Source organism: Salmo trutta, unplaced genomic scaffold (assembly GCF_901001165.1).
Source record: "Salmo trutta unplaced genomic scaffold, fSalTru1.1, whole genome shotgun sequence".
NCBI lineage: Eukaryota > Metazoa > Chordata > Actinopteri > Salmoniformes > Salmonidae > Salmo > Salmo trutta.
In genome coordinates, this window is record NW_021822417.1 from 1 (window position 1) to 14,640 (window position 14,640).

The following is a 14,640-nucleotide window of genomic DNA, read 5'->3' on the forward strand; positions in this document are numbered from 1 at the left end:
TTCAGGTAGATGTGCGAGAGAAGAGAGAGAGAGAGAGAGAGAGAGGAGAGAGAGGAGACACTGCAGGGTGCCTCTCCTTTACATCCTGTCTCCCCTGGGCGTGTTCTCCTCCAGCTCCATCAGCCTATCCTCTCTCCCCTGGGCGTGTTCTCCTCCAGCTCCATCAGCCTATCCTCTCTCCCTGGGCGTGTTCGTCTCTCCTCCAGCTCCATCAGCCTATCCTCTCTCCCCTGGGCGGTTCTCCTCCAGCTCCATCACCTATCCTGCCTATCTCCTCTCTCTCTCTGGGCGTGTTCTCCTCCTCCAGCTCCATCAGCCTATCCTCTCTCCCCTGGGCGTGTTCTCCTCCATCCTCAGCCTATCCTCTCTCTCCCCTGGGGGCGTTCTCTCCAGCTCCATCAGCCTATCCTCTCTCCCTCGGGCGTGTTCTCCTCCAGCTCCATCAGCCTATCCTCTCTCCCCTGGGCGTGTTCTCCTCCAGCTCCATCAGCCTATCCTCTCTCCCCTGGGCGTGTTCTCCTCCAGCTCCATCAGCCTATCCTCTCTCCTCTGGGCGTGTTCTCCTCCAGCTCCATCAGCCTATCCTCTCTCCCTGGGCGTGTTCTCCTCCAGCTCCATCAGCCTATCCTCTCTCCCCTGGGCGTGTTCTCCTCCAGCTCCATCAGCCTGTCCTCTCTCCTCTGGGCGTGTTCTGCTCCTACTCTCTGAGCTGTCTCTGAGGCTGTGAGTCTATGTGGGCGTATGTGGTGGAGCCCCCTACTGGACAGGAAGACCGAGAACAACCAGTGACTACACCATCACGGTCCTCTACTAGAACATAAAAACAGTCTCCTGATCATCCTGCCTTCTCCTGAAGTGTTTGTCTTGCACACTTTGCTTATAACAAACCTTAATCTATGACGGGTAGTGTGCGAGTGTACACTTTGCTTATAACAAACCTTAATCTATGACGGGTAGTGTGCGAGTGTACACTTTGCTTAACAAACCTTAATCAGAGACGGGTAGTGTGCGAGTGTACACTTTGGAAGAAGGGTGATGTAATCGGGACACACAATAGAAATACACATCCAATGGCTTTGAGCAGGTTCTATGTTTCCTAGTAGGAGATTATTACAGTACAGGAAGCCACAGCACAAAGGAGGAAGAGACTGTAGGTCACAGAGTGCTGGATGTTCCCAACAGTAGGTATTATAGTCAACCTTAGGTTATAAACATGTTATAAACATGATCCAACAGTAGGTATTATAGTCAACCTTAGGTTATAAACAGGTTATAACATGTTATAAACATGTTCCCATCAGTAGGTATTATAGTCAACCTTAGGTTATAAACATGTTATAACATGTTCCCAACAGGAGGTATTATAGTCAACCTTAGGTTATAAACATGTTACAAACATGTTATAAACAGTAGGTATTATAGTCAACCTTAGGTTATAAACATGTTATAAACATGTTCCCAACAGTAGGTATTATAGTCACCTTAGGTTATAAACATGTTATAAACATGTTCCCAACAGGAGGTATTATAGTCAACCTTAGGTTATAAACATGTTATAAACAGTAGGTATTATATAGTCAACCTTAGGTTATAAACATGTTATAAACATGTTCCCAACAGGAGGTATTATAGTCAACCTTAGGTTATAAACATGTTATAAACATGTTCCCAACAGTAGGTATATAGTCAACCTTAGGTTATAACATGTTATAAACATGTTATAAACATGTTCCCATCAGTAGGTATTATAGTCAACCTTAGGTTATAAACATGTTATAAACATGTTCCCAACAGTAGGTATTATAGTCAACCTTAGGTTATAAACATGTTATAAACATGTTCCCAACAGCAGGTATTATAGTCAACCTTAGGTTATAAACATGTTATAAACAGTAGGTATTATAGTCAACCTTAGGTTATACAGTTATAAACATGATCCCAACAGTAGGTATTATAGTCAACCTTAGGTTATAAAACATGTTATAAACATGTTCCCAACAGTAGGTATTATAGTCAACCTTAGGTTATAAAATGTTATAAACAGTAGGTATTATAGTCAACCTTAGGTTATAAAACATGTTATAAACATGTTATAAACAGCAGGTATTATAGTCAACCTTAGGTTATAAACTGTTATAAACATGTTCCCAACAGTAGGTATTATAGTCAACCTTAGGTTATAAACATGTTATAAACATGTTCCCAACAGTAGGTATTATAGTCAACCTTAGGTTATAAACATGTTATAAACAGTAGGTATTATAGTCAACCTTAGGTTATAAACATGTTATAAACATGTTATAAACAGCAGGTATTATAGTCAACCTTAGGTTATAAGCATGTTCCCAACAGTAGGTATTATAGTCAACCTTAGGTATAAACATGTTATAAACATGTTCCCAACAGTAGTATAGTCAACCTTAGGTTATAAACATGTTATAAACATGTTCCCAACAGTAGGTATATAGTCAACCTTAGGTTATAAACATGTTATAAACAGTAGGTATTATAGTCAACCTTAGGTTATAAACATGTTATAACATGTTCCCAACAGTAGATATTATCAACCTTAGGTTATAAACATGTTATAAACATGTTCCCAACAGTAGGTATAATAGTCAACCTTAGGTTATAAACATGTTATAAACATGTTCCCAACAGTAGATATTATTCAACCTTAGGTTATAAACATGTTATAAACATGTTCCCAACAGTAGGTATTATAGTCAACCTTAGGTTATAAACAGTTATAAACATGATCCCAACAGTAGATATTATAGTCAACCTTAGGTTATAAACATGTTATAAACATGTTCCCAACAGTAGGTATTATAGTCAACCTTAGGTTATAAACATGTTATAAACATGATCCCAACAGTAGGTATTATAGTCAACCTTAGGTTATAAACATGTTATAAACATGATCCCAACAGTAGATATTATAGTCAACCTTAGGTTATAAACATGTTATAAACATGTTCCCAACAGTAGGTATTATAGTCAACCTTAGGTTATAAACATGTTATAACATGTTCCCAACAGTAGATATATAGTCAACCTTAGGTTATAAACATGTTATAAACAGTAGGTGTTATAGTCAACCTTAGGTTTATAAACATGTTATAAACATGTTCCCAACAGTAGGTATTATAGTCAACCTTAGGTTATAAACATGTTATAAACATGTTTCCCAACAGTAGGTATTATAGTCAACCTTAGGTTATAAACAAAAGTGCTCCATCCCCCAGCTCAACATGTCTCTGTCCAGCTCCATCCCCCCAGCTCAACATGTCTCCGTCCAGCTCCATCCCCCCAGCTCAACATGTCTCTGTCCAGCTCCATCCCCCCAGCTCAACATGTCTCTGTCCAGCTCCATCCCCCCAGCTCAACATGTCTCTGTCCAGCTCCATCCCCCCAGCTCAACATGTCTCTGTCCAGCTCCATCCCCCGCTCAACATGTCTCTGTCCAGCTCCATCCCCCCAGCTCAACATGTCTCTGTCCAGCTCCATCCCCCCAGCTCAACATGTCTCTGTCCAGCTCCATCCCCCCAGCTCAACATGTCTCTGTCCCAGCTCCATCCCCCCAGCTCAACATGTCTCTGTCCAGCTCCATCCCCCCAGCTCAACATGTCTCTGTCCAGCTCCATCCCCCCAGCTCAACATGTCTCTGTCCAGCTCCATCCCCCCAGCTCAACATGTCTCTGTCCAGCTCCATCCCCCCAGCTCAACATGTCTCTGTCCAGCTCCATCCCCCCAGCTCAACATGTCTCTGTCCAGCTCCATCCCCCCAGCTCAACATGTCTCTGTCCAGCTCCATCCCCCCAGCTCAACATGTCTCTGTCCAGCTCCATCCCCCCCCCTCCAGCTCAACATGTCTCTCCAGCTCCATCCCCCCAGCTCAACATGTCTCCGTCCAGCTCCATCCCCCCAGCTCAACATGTCTCCGTCCAGCTCCATCCCCCCAGCTCAACATGTCTCCGTCCAGCTCCATCCCCCCAGCTCAACATGTCTCCGTCCAGCTCCATCCCCCAGCTCAACATGTCTCCGTCCAGCTCCATCCCCCCAGCTCAACATGTCTCTGTCCAGCTCCATCCCCCCAGCTCAACATGTCTCTGTCCAGCTCATCCCCCCAGCTCAGCATGTCTCTGTCCAGCTCCATCCCCCCAGCTCAACATGTCTCTGTACAGCTCCATCCCCCCAGCTCAACATGTCTCTGTCCAGCTCCATCCCCCCAGCTCAACATGTCTCTGTCCAGCTCCATCCCCCCAGCTCAACATGTCTCTGTCCAGCTCCATCCCCCCAGCTCAACATGTCTCTGTCCAGCTCCATCCCCCCGCTCAACATGTCTCTGTCCAGCTCCATCCCCCCAGCTCAGCATGTCTCTGTCCAGTCCCTCCATCCCCCCCTCAACATGTCTCTGTCCAGCTCCATCCCCCCAGCTCAACATGTCTCTGTACAGCTCCATCCATCCCCCCAGCTCAACATGTCTCTGTCCAGCTCCCTCCCCCCAGCTCAACATGTCTCTGTCCAGCTCCATCCCCCCAGCTCAGCATGTCTCTGTCCAGCTCCATCCCCCCAGCTCAACATGTCTCTGTCCAGCTCCATCCCCCCAAGCTCAACATGTCTCTGTCCAGCTCCATCCCCCAGCTCAACATGTCTCTGTCCAGCTCCATCCCCCCAGCTCAACATGTCTCCGTCCAGCTCCATCCCCCCAGCTCAACATGTCTCTGTCCAGCTCCATCCCCCCAGCTCAGCTTGTCTCTGTCCTGCTCCTCATCCCCCCAGCTCAACATGTCTCTGTCCAGCTCCATCATGTTCATTGGTGTTAAGTACGGTCTGTGAACAAAGTTAAAATGTATTAGTCTATGTTTTGGATTACGGGATGCAAAGGTCATATCTTTCCATATTCTGTTCCAGTTAAAGGGTTGTTCAGATTAACTTAGATCTGTGGACCATACGTTTTTAATGTCTAGCTCAGAATATGAGCTTTCCAAGAGTTGTTTATATATTATAGAGATCAGTCCTTCAGGAGCCCAGATCATTTATTTATAAATCACATCATTGGATGTTTAGGTAGTTGGGTTTCCAAAGGGACTCCATATGCAGAAGACAGACATGGGAGGATGGGGTGGATTGAGACGCAGCCCATGCACAAAAAACAGATCTCTAGTTTAAACTGACCAATTTATTTTAACTCCGTGGATGTAAGGGTTGAGTCCAACTCCATCGATGGCCAACTCTGCTCTGTCTCATCAATAGATTTACCTCTGTCTTGACTTTGGTCTGAAAAAAAAGTGTTTGTTGAAAACTCTCCAACGTCGTTAAACAACTTTTCCAATTCTGATATCTTCTTTACTGGTGATTTGTTCAGCCCAGATGTAAATGCTGTTACATTGTTTTAGTAAAACCTTTAATGTCGTCCCACGCGGGGCGCCATCGACTGCATCATTATAGTTAATCATTATGAATTCATTCAGTTCAGTTTGAAATTGATCACAGAAAGTAGGATTTGATAGTAAGGAAACATTACAGCTCCATCTTGTGGCTCTTTCAGGAGATTCAGAAGCCCTATGGATATTGGTCCTAAAACATGGCACTATAAAGGGAATAGGCTGCCATTTAGGACGCAGACGTCATCACAATAACTAGGTCAGGGCTGGCCAACCCTCTTCCTGGAGAGGGTTGGACTGAAATCCTACAGGACAGTAGATCTCCAGGAAGAGGGTTGGACTGAAAACCTACAGGACGGTAGATCTCCAGGAAGAGGGTTGGACTGAAAACCTACAGGACGGTAGATCTCCAGGAAGAGGGTTGGACTGAAAACCTACAGGACGGTAGATCACCAGGAAGAGGGTTGGACTGAAAACCTACAGGACAGTAGATCTCCAGGAAGAGGGTTGGACTGAAAACCTACAGGACAGTAGATCTCCAGGAAGAGGGTTGGACTGAAAACCTACAGGACAGTAGATCTCCAGGAAGAGGGTTGGACTGAAAACCTACAGGACGGTAGATCTCCAGGAAGAGGGTTGGACTGAAAACCTACAGGACGGTAGATCTCCAGGAAGAGGGTTGGACTGAAAACCTACAGGACGGTAGATCTCCAGGAAGAGGGTTGGACTGAAAACCTACAGGACGGTAGATCTCCAGGAAGAGGGTTGGACTGAAAACCTACAGGACGGTAGATCTCCAGGAAGAGGGTTGGACTGAAAACCTACAGGACGGTAGATCTCCAGGAAGAGGGTTGGACTGAAAACCTACAGGACAGTAGATCTCAGGAAGAGGGTTGCTATAATAGCAGTCTGCATCATTCTACTGGGAAAACAACGCACAACAATATATCGTCATTGGAAGTATCCCAAATAGAGCCCTGTTCCCTATATAGTACACTACTGTTGATCAGAGCACCATGGTGGGCCCTGGTCTAAAGCAGTGTACTATATAGGGAATATGATGTCATTTGAGACGTAACCCATTTGTATTTGATAAAGCAGAGGATTGTGTGCAGCGTGCCGATCGGTTAAATAAATTCCTGTTTTCAGCACGACGACTTAATGAGTGATTTTCTACCAATTACACTCTGTTCCATGGTGACCCATTGACTCTGTGTGTGTGTGTGTGTGTGTGTGGGTGTGTGTGTGTGTGGTGTGTGTGTGTGTGTGTGTGTGTGTGTGTGTGTGTGTGTGTGTCTCCCATAACTAATCCTGTCTAAGTCTATAATTAATTTTCCTCCAAACTACACAGAAGAGTTGAAGCCTCATAGTCTTCTTGGCACACAAGTCAAACGTATTGGACGTACGAAGGAAATGGGATGAGAAAAGGCCCTTTACACAGCTAAGAAACATCCCAACGGCACCCTATTCCCTGTCTAGTGTTAAAGGACCCATAGGGCTCTGGTCTAAAGTAGGGCACTACTTGGGAAATAGGGTGCCATTTGGGATGCTAGATAGAGATTGAGAGCAAGACTTGAGCTAAGTGACAGCAGGCCAGCCAAGCCTGCCAGCCAAGCCTGCCAGCCAACCTGCCAGCCAACCAAACCTGCCAGCCAAACCTGCCAGCCAATCTGCCAGCCAGCCAGCCAGCCAAACCTGCCAGCCAGCCAACCTGCCAGCCAAACCTGCCAGCCAACCAAACCTGCCAGCCAAACCTGCCAGCCAGCCAACCTGCCAGCCAACCAACCAACCAACCAACCAACCTGCCAGCCAGTCAGCCAGCCAACCTGCCAGCCAGCCAAACCTGCCAGCCAAAGCAGTCAGCCAACCAACCTGCCAGCCAAAGCAGTCAGCCAGCCAAACCTGCCAGCCAAAGCAGTCAGCCAGCCAAACCAGCCAGCAAAACACTTGAGCCAACATGAAGAGCCGTAAACATCTATCTAAAATGGCCATCTGAGAGGGGTTGGTGTTCTTACTGGGTCTGCACAGCTGCAAAGGGTTACCCCTCGCTGCAGTGGTGTTGGTGGAAACTGGCCCACCGTAGGGCTCCGGCTGGAGATCCAGCTCCATGTAGAGCAGCTCTCTGCCAGCTCTGTTAGCTTTAGCCGCAGGGCTAACGGGGATGTTGACGTAGTTCACACTGAGGTCGGTCTGGTGACGGTGACGCCTGTCCAGGACTGACGTCATCATGGTGGAAGCATCCGGAGGAAACTTAAAGAATCTCCCTGGGAGAATGACAGAGTCAGTCAGACAGACAGACAGACAGACAGACACCCCCTGGGAGAATGGCAGAGAGTCAGACAGACAGACAGACAGTCAGTCAGACAGACACTCCCTGGGAGAATGACAGAGAGTCAGACAGACAGACAGACACTCTTTGGGAGAGGGCAGAGTCAGTCAGACAGACAGACAGACACTCCCTGGGAGAATGGCAGAGTCAGTCAGACAGACAGACACTCTTTGGGAGAACGACAGAGAGTCAGACAGACAGACAGACACTCCCTGGGAGAACGACAGAGTCAGACAGACAGACAGACAGACAGTCAGTCAGACAGACACTCCCTGGGAGAACGACAGAGAGTCAGACAGACAGACAGACACTCCCTGGGAGAACGACAGACAGACAGTCAGTCAGACAGACAGTCAGGGGAAGCAGGACCGTAGTAACAGAATATAATGATGTGAGCAGGACAACATGTAAAGTGTCCTGCAGTGTCAAATGCACATTTAAATAAAGCTTGATGAATGGATGTAGCGGGATTTGTAACCTACGATTATCAACAGCCGTATTTTCAAACCCACACTGAAGGATATGTCCACATGAAAAGGTTTTAAAAAGACAAACCGTTTAAAGCAAAGTAGATCATGTGATGTTACTAAGCAATATAAAACAACACAACCAGGATGCATTGCTCTCACCACCAGAGACTGAGGTCTGTCTGCTTGGCGTCATGGTGCCGGGGGGAGGTGGGGGGGAATAGGGTGGTTGTAGAGGGTGAGGAAGGCCCGCCTCACCCCTCCCTACCTCTCTACACTGGGGGTGGATCTGAGAAACGTAGGACGGTATTGAACGTTAACACCAACAGGTTCATGAATATATACAGACCATTTAGTCCTGTTATGATGTTAATGAATATACAGACCATTTAGTCCTGTTACCATGTTACCATTAGACTGGTTAATGATATATACAGACCATTTAGTCCTGTTACCATGTTACCATTAGACTGGTTAATGAATATATACAGACCATTTAGTCCTGTTACCATGTTACCATTAGACTGGTTAATGAATATATACAGACCATTTAGTCCTGTTACGATGTTACCATTAGACTGGTTAATGAATATATACAGACCATTTAGTCCTGTTACCATGTTACCATTAGACTGGTTAATGAATATATACAGACCATTTAGTCCTGTTACCATGTTACCATTAGACTGGTTAATGAATATACAGACCATTTAGTCCTGTTACCATGTTACCATTAGACTGGTTAATGAATATATACAGACCATTTAGTCCTGTTACCATGTTACCATTGGACTGGTTAATGAATATATACAGACCATTTAGTCCTGTTACCATGTTACCATTAGACTGGTTAATGAATATATACAGACCATTTAGTCCTGTTACCATGTTACCATTAGACTGGTTAATGAATATATACAGACCATTTAGTCCTGTTACCATGTTACCATTGGACTGGTTAATGAATATATACAGACCATTTAGTCCTGTTACCATGTTACTATTAGACTGGTTAATGAATATATACAGACCATTTAGTCCTGTTACCATGTTACCATTAGACTGGTTAATGAATATATACAGACCATTTAGTCCTGTTACCATGTTACCATTAGACTGGTTAATGAATATATACAGACCATTTAGTCCTGTTGTGATGTTACCATGACAATAATGGTGTAAATAGACAGACAGACAGACAGACAGACAGACAGACAGACAGACAGACAGACAGACAGACAGACAACAGAGGGAGAAAGACAGACAGCCAGAGGGAGAAAGACAGCCAGACAGACAGACAGCCAGACAGCCAGAGGGAGAAAGACAGACAGACAGACAGCCAGACAGACAGAGGGAGAAAGACAGACAGCCAGAGGGAGAAAGACAGACAGACAGACAGGCAGGCAGGCAGGCAGGCAGGCAGGCAGGCAGGCAGGCAGACAGACAGACAGACAGACAGACAGACAGACAGACAGACAGACAGACAGACAGACAGACAGACAGAGGGAGAAAGACAGACAGAGGGAGAAAGACAGACAGCCAGAGGGAGAAAGACAGCCAGACAGCCAGACAGACAGAGGGAGAAAGACAGACAGCCAGAGGGAGAAAGACAGACAGACAGACAGACAGACAGGCAGGCAGGCAGGCAGGCAGGCAGGCAGGCAGGCAGGCAGGCAGGCAGACAGACAGACAGACAGACAGACAGACAGACAGACAGACAGACACAGACAGACAGACAGGACAGACAGACAGACCTGGTGTTGAGGAGAGTCTTGAATGTGAAGGGCTGTTTGTCTAAAATGGAACAGAAAGAGAAAAAATTATACTACAATACATTATACTACAATATTTTATACTACAATACATTATACTACAACATTATACTACAGCCCATTAACATACAATACATTATACTACAATACATTATACTACATTATACATTATACTACATTATACATTATATTACAGCACATAAAACTACAGCACATTATACTACAATATATTATACTACAATACATTATATTACAGCACATTATACTACAATATATTATAACACATGATACTACAATACATTATAGGACAGCACATTATACTACAATACATTATACTACAACACATTATACTACAATACATTATACTACACCAGATTATACTATAATACATTATACTACACCAGATTATACTATAATACATTATACTACACCAGATTATACTATAATACACGCCTCCCACTCTCCTCTTCTCTGTTTTAAGGAGACGTTTTCTTCAGGTGATTGTCTGATTTGGTTATTAAAACCCCAACGGCATTGCTTTTCTTTTAATCAGTTGTTTTCTATTGACAAACACACTGAGTTTGACAAGTTGTCGTTGATTACCCACACACACCGTGAGTGTGATGGCTGCTAATCTGATTGGGTTCTCAGTGCTCAGCAGACGGAGGAGAGAAACACACTGTGTTCTGCGTTCCAAACAGAACCCTATTCCCTATAAAGTGCACTACCTCCAACCAGGACAATAGGTACTATACAGGGAACGAGGTGGCATTTGGGACACTGTCATTGTTGGTCTGAGGCGCATTGGGGAAGGGTTCAAGATGTGAAAAGAAACAGCAAGGAGATAAATGTTAAGATGTTGTTGTTGTTGGAACAATAATGATGGTTAAAATGGTTAAAATGGTTAAAATGGTTAAAAATGGTGGGTGATTATTTCACACTTCCGCTCACAGCAGAGACGAAAGAGGACCTTTCAAAAACATAATAATATATTCCACTTAGCAGCAGATTTTATTCAAAGCAATTTACAGTCCTGCTGCGTATATTTTACCTATGGCTGGCCCCGGGAATCGAACCCACAACCCTGGTGTTGCAAGCTCTATACTCTACCAACTGATCCATACAGATAACTACTAACATACTGACTACACCAAGCTCACATGTGGGGAGGGTGTGGCCGGTGTAGTCAGGGGGGTTTTGATCAGAACAACAACATGTTTTAATTGTTTTCAATTCTGGCCGTTAACCTCCAGGTGTTAGCTAAGACTCTCTGTCTCTCTCCCTGCTCCTTTTCTCCCTCTGTCTCCTTTTCTCCCTCTGTCCTCCTTTTCTCCTCTCCCTCTGTCCTCCTTTTTCTCCCTCTGTGTCCCTTTTCTCCCTCCCCCTGTCTCCTTTTCTCCCACCTGTCTCCTTTTCTCCCTCTGTCCTTCCTTTTCTCCCTCCCCCTGTCTCCTTTTCTCCCCCCTGTCTCCTTTTCTCCCTCTGGTTTTCCTTTTCTCCCTCTGTCTCCTTTCTCCCTCCACCCTGTCCTCCTTTTCCCTCCCCCCTGTCTCCCTTTCACTCTCTGTCTCCCTTTCTCCCTCTGTCTCCCTTTCACTCTCTGTCTCCCTTTCTCCCTCTGTCTCCCTTTCTCCCTCTGTCTCCCTTTCACTCTCTGTCTCCCTTTCTCCCTCTCTCTCCCGACTCCTTTCCTCCCTCTTTCTCTCCTTTTCTCCGTCTCTCTTTTTCTCCCACTCCCTTTTCACACTCTCTTCTTTTCTCTCCCTCCGTCTCCTTTTCTCCCTGTCTCCTTTTCTCTCCCTCCTTCTTCTACTCTTTCTCCCTCCTCCTCTATCTATCCTCCCTCTCTCCATTATCTCTCATCTCTTTCAGGCACGGACCTAATTGAATCCAAATGGCAGTATCTGCAGAAAGTTCAGGTTGATAATGGCTGTCTTGTCTGGTAACAACTTGTTGCATTTAATTGACAGGAACATTGGATCTCTTCATTCTGTCTGAGTGATTTTTAAAGGGGGAATCTGGGATTCAAAATATCCCACATTGGCAATAAAGTGGTCAGAATATATATATATAATCATTCATTTAAATGTTCATTTAAATGTTCAATCCCAGATTGCCCCTTTAAGGGGTTGTTTGTATGCAGACAGTGGCTCTGTGAGGTATCCCTGACAGGAATTTAATGGAATGTTTTAAAAACAGCCTTCTGTGACAACATCACAACACTGTGCTACGCTAGTTAAACAACATAACGCTACGCTACGCTAGTTAAACAACATAACGCTACGCTACGCTAGTTAAACATCATAACGCTGTGCTACGCCAGTTATACAACATAACGCTACGCTAGTTAAACATCATAACACTGTGCTACGCTAGTTAAACAACATAACACTGTGCTACGCTAGTTAAACATCATAACACTGTGCTACGCTAGTTAAACATCATAACACTGTTCTACGCTAGTTAAAAATCATAACACTGTGCTACGCTAGTTAAACAACATAACACTGTGCTACGCTAGTTAAACAACATCACACTGTGCTACGCTAGTTAAACATCATAACACTGTGCTACGCTAGTTAAACATCATAACACTACGCTAGTTAAACATCATAACACTGTGCTACGCTAGTTAAACAACATAACACTGTGCTACGCTAGTTAAACATCATAACACTGTGCTACGCTAGTTAAACATCATAACACTGTGCTACGCTAGTTAAACATCATAACGCTGTGCTACGCTAGTTAAACATCATAACACTGTGCTACGCTAGTTAAACATCATAACCTGTGCTACGCTAGTTAAACATCATAACACTGTGCTACGCTAGTTAAACATCATAACACTGTGCTACGCTAGTTAAACATCATAACACTGTGCTACGCTAGTTAAACAACATATTACTTGGGAGTAACAGTGTATGTATGTGGACTGCCAACAATGTATTAGTGTTATTTGAGTGCTGGGGCTGGTACTGTGGTAGTACAGGCACTGGAATGAGCCAAATAAGCAGACGGCTTGGTGTGGGATTGTGATGACAGGGATAGCAGGCGTTTGCATGGACTGGCTGTATGGGAAACAGTGATTGTGATAACCAATAAGATGGACACGCGCACACGGCTGAAAGGTTGCTCAATCAAATGCCCTATTTTATTTAAAATAGGCAAGTCAGTTAAGAACAAATTCTTATTTACAATGACGGCCTAGGAACAGTAACTGCCTTGTTCAGGTGCTAGGTGTTACTAGCCCAACGCTCTAACCACTAGGCTACGCTGTCACCCCAAGCTGACAAGGTAAAAATCTGTCGTTCTGCCCCTGAACAAGGCAGTTAACCTACTGTTCCTAGGCCGTCATTGTAACTAAGAATTATATAAAACACAGAATAAATTAACAGTCAGACATTGAGCCAAATGAAGCCTAGGAATCTATTAGTACTGTGATAACTATTAGTTGTCCAGAGTTGTATTACCTGTGTTCCTCCACACACTGGACAGCCAGGTAACAGCAGAGGTCTGGGTGTGAGCCTAGCAGACATGATGCTGCACCGATCACCACTGTCCACAGGGGGCGCTCTCTCACTGCTCCAGGACAGGGACCTTTCTACAGGGGCCTGCCTTGGGGTGACTACCCGCTGGAGAGAGGCCTCAGTGGGGGTGGAGGGAAGGTAAGGACATCCATTCCCCTGGATCTGTCCTTGACCTCCATCCCCACCGAGCCACCTGTCCCTGCCCAGTTCGGGTGCTCCTCCCTGGGGTGGAGGATCCCTGAAGGCCAGGGTGTGCAGGAGGTTCCTGGGGCTGTCGTACTGTAGTCTGAGAAGGCTGGGTGCCTGGTACTCCTCACTCTGCCACCGGGTGGCGCCAGAGCTATAACCACTAGTCCTGGAGGAGGAGGAGCAAGACGGGGGGCAGGAGCAGGGAGTAGGGGGGGAGAGAGGCCGGGCTCAGGGGTCCTTAAGGACAGAGGAGGAGGTGGAGGAGGTAGAGAGGGAGGATGGGGAGGAAGAGAGGGAGGAGGTAGAGAGAGAAGAGGGGGAGGTAGACTAAGGACAGACCCAAACTCCTCCCCTCCTCCTTGACTGGCTGTGTCCAGGCTGCCCGTACAGGAAGAGAAGCTCCCAGAGTAAGACGATTGGCTGCTGGCCGTGGCGATGCCTATCCCGCTGTCCAATGAGCTTTGGCGCCCGCTGTCGTGGAGACTGCGAGAGTGGGAAGGCGGTTTGAAAGGGGGGCGGTTCATGACAGCATTATAGAGATCCTCGTCTAGATTGGTCGAGGACCTCGCAGTGGGAGGGGCCGACAGGGTCTCGGTTGAGGAAGTGGGGCGTTTTGGCTCTGGCCATAAAGGGAAGTGGCTTCCGTAGCTGGCGTCTGATTGGCTGGAGGAGGAGGAAGAGATACTGCTGCGGGGTCGTCCCCGGCAACAGAGGTGCTGTAACTGGAGGTGGAGAGGCTGGGGAAGATATTATTGATTAGCTGACTGATTGATTGATCAAAGGTCAATTGAGTAAAGGTCAAATGATTTAAGATTTAAGTGAATTGATGATTGATTAATAAAAACGGTGAACTACTAACTACGCGGTTATTGATGTTTCAAATACAGTCAGGCGATGACTGAAAACTGGGATTATTGATTGGTGGATTGAGGTATTGATTGATTACCTGTACTGCTCTGTCTA

The 14,640-nt window shown here is 45.6% G+C and overlaps 1 protein-coding gene and 1 long non-coding RNA gene across 3 annotated transcripts; both read right to left on the reverse strand.

Moving 5' to 3' along the window:
* Positions 1 to 727: 727 nt before the first annotated feature.
* LOC115182247 (uncharacterized) lies at positions 728 to 7,603 on the reverse strand. Of its 2 annotated transcripts, none has more exons than XR_003873688.1 (3): positions 7,406 to 7,603; positions 5,182 to 5,283; positions 728 to 759 (listed from the first exon to the last, which is right to left on the reverse strand). It is a non-coding gene; the product is annotated as an uncharacterized LOC115182247 (long non-coding RNA). The 2 variants fall into 2 exon arrangements; XR_003873687.1 differs by lacking the exon at positions 728 to 759 and adding an exon at positions 4,804 to 4,836.
* A 1,156-nt stretch (positions 7,604 to 8,759) lies between these two features.
* On the reverse strand, positions 8,760 to 14,399 carry LOC115182246 (protein Dok-7-like; the record flags this gene model as incomplete). The annotated part of the gene is made up of 4 exons (XM_029743873.1): positions 8,760 to 8,764; positions 9,941 to 9,980; positions 13,432 to 13,904; positions 14,042 to 14,399. Coding segments are annotated over 4 exons (876 nt in total), but the record flags the coding sequence as incomplete, so codon positions are not given.
* Positions 14,400 to 14,640: the final 241 nt, after the last annotated feature.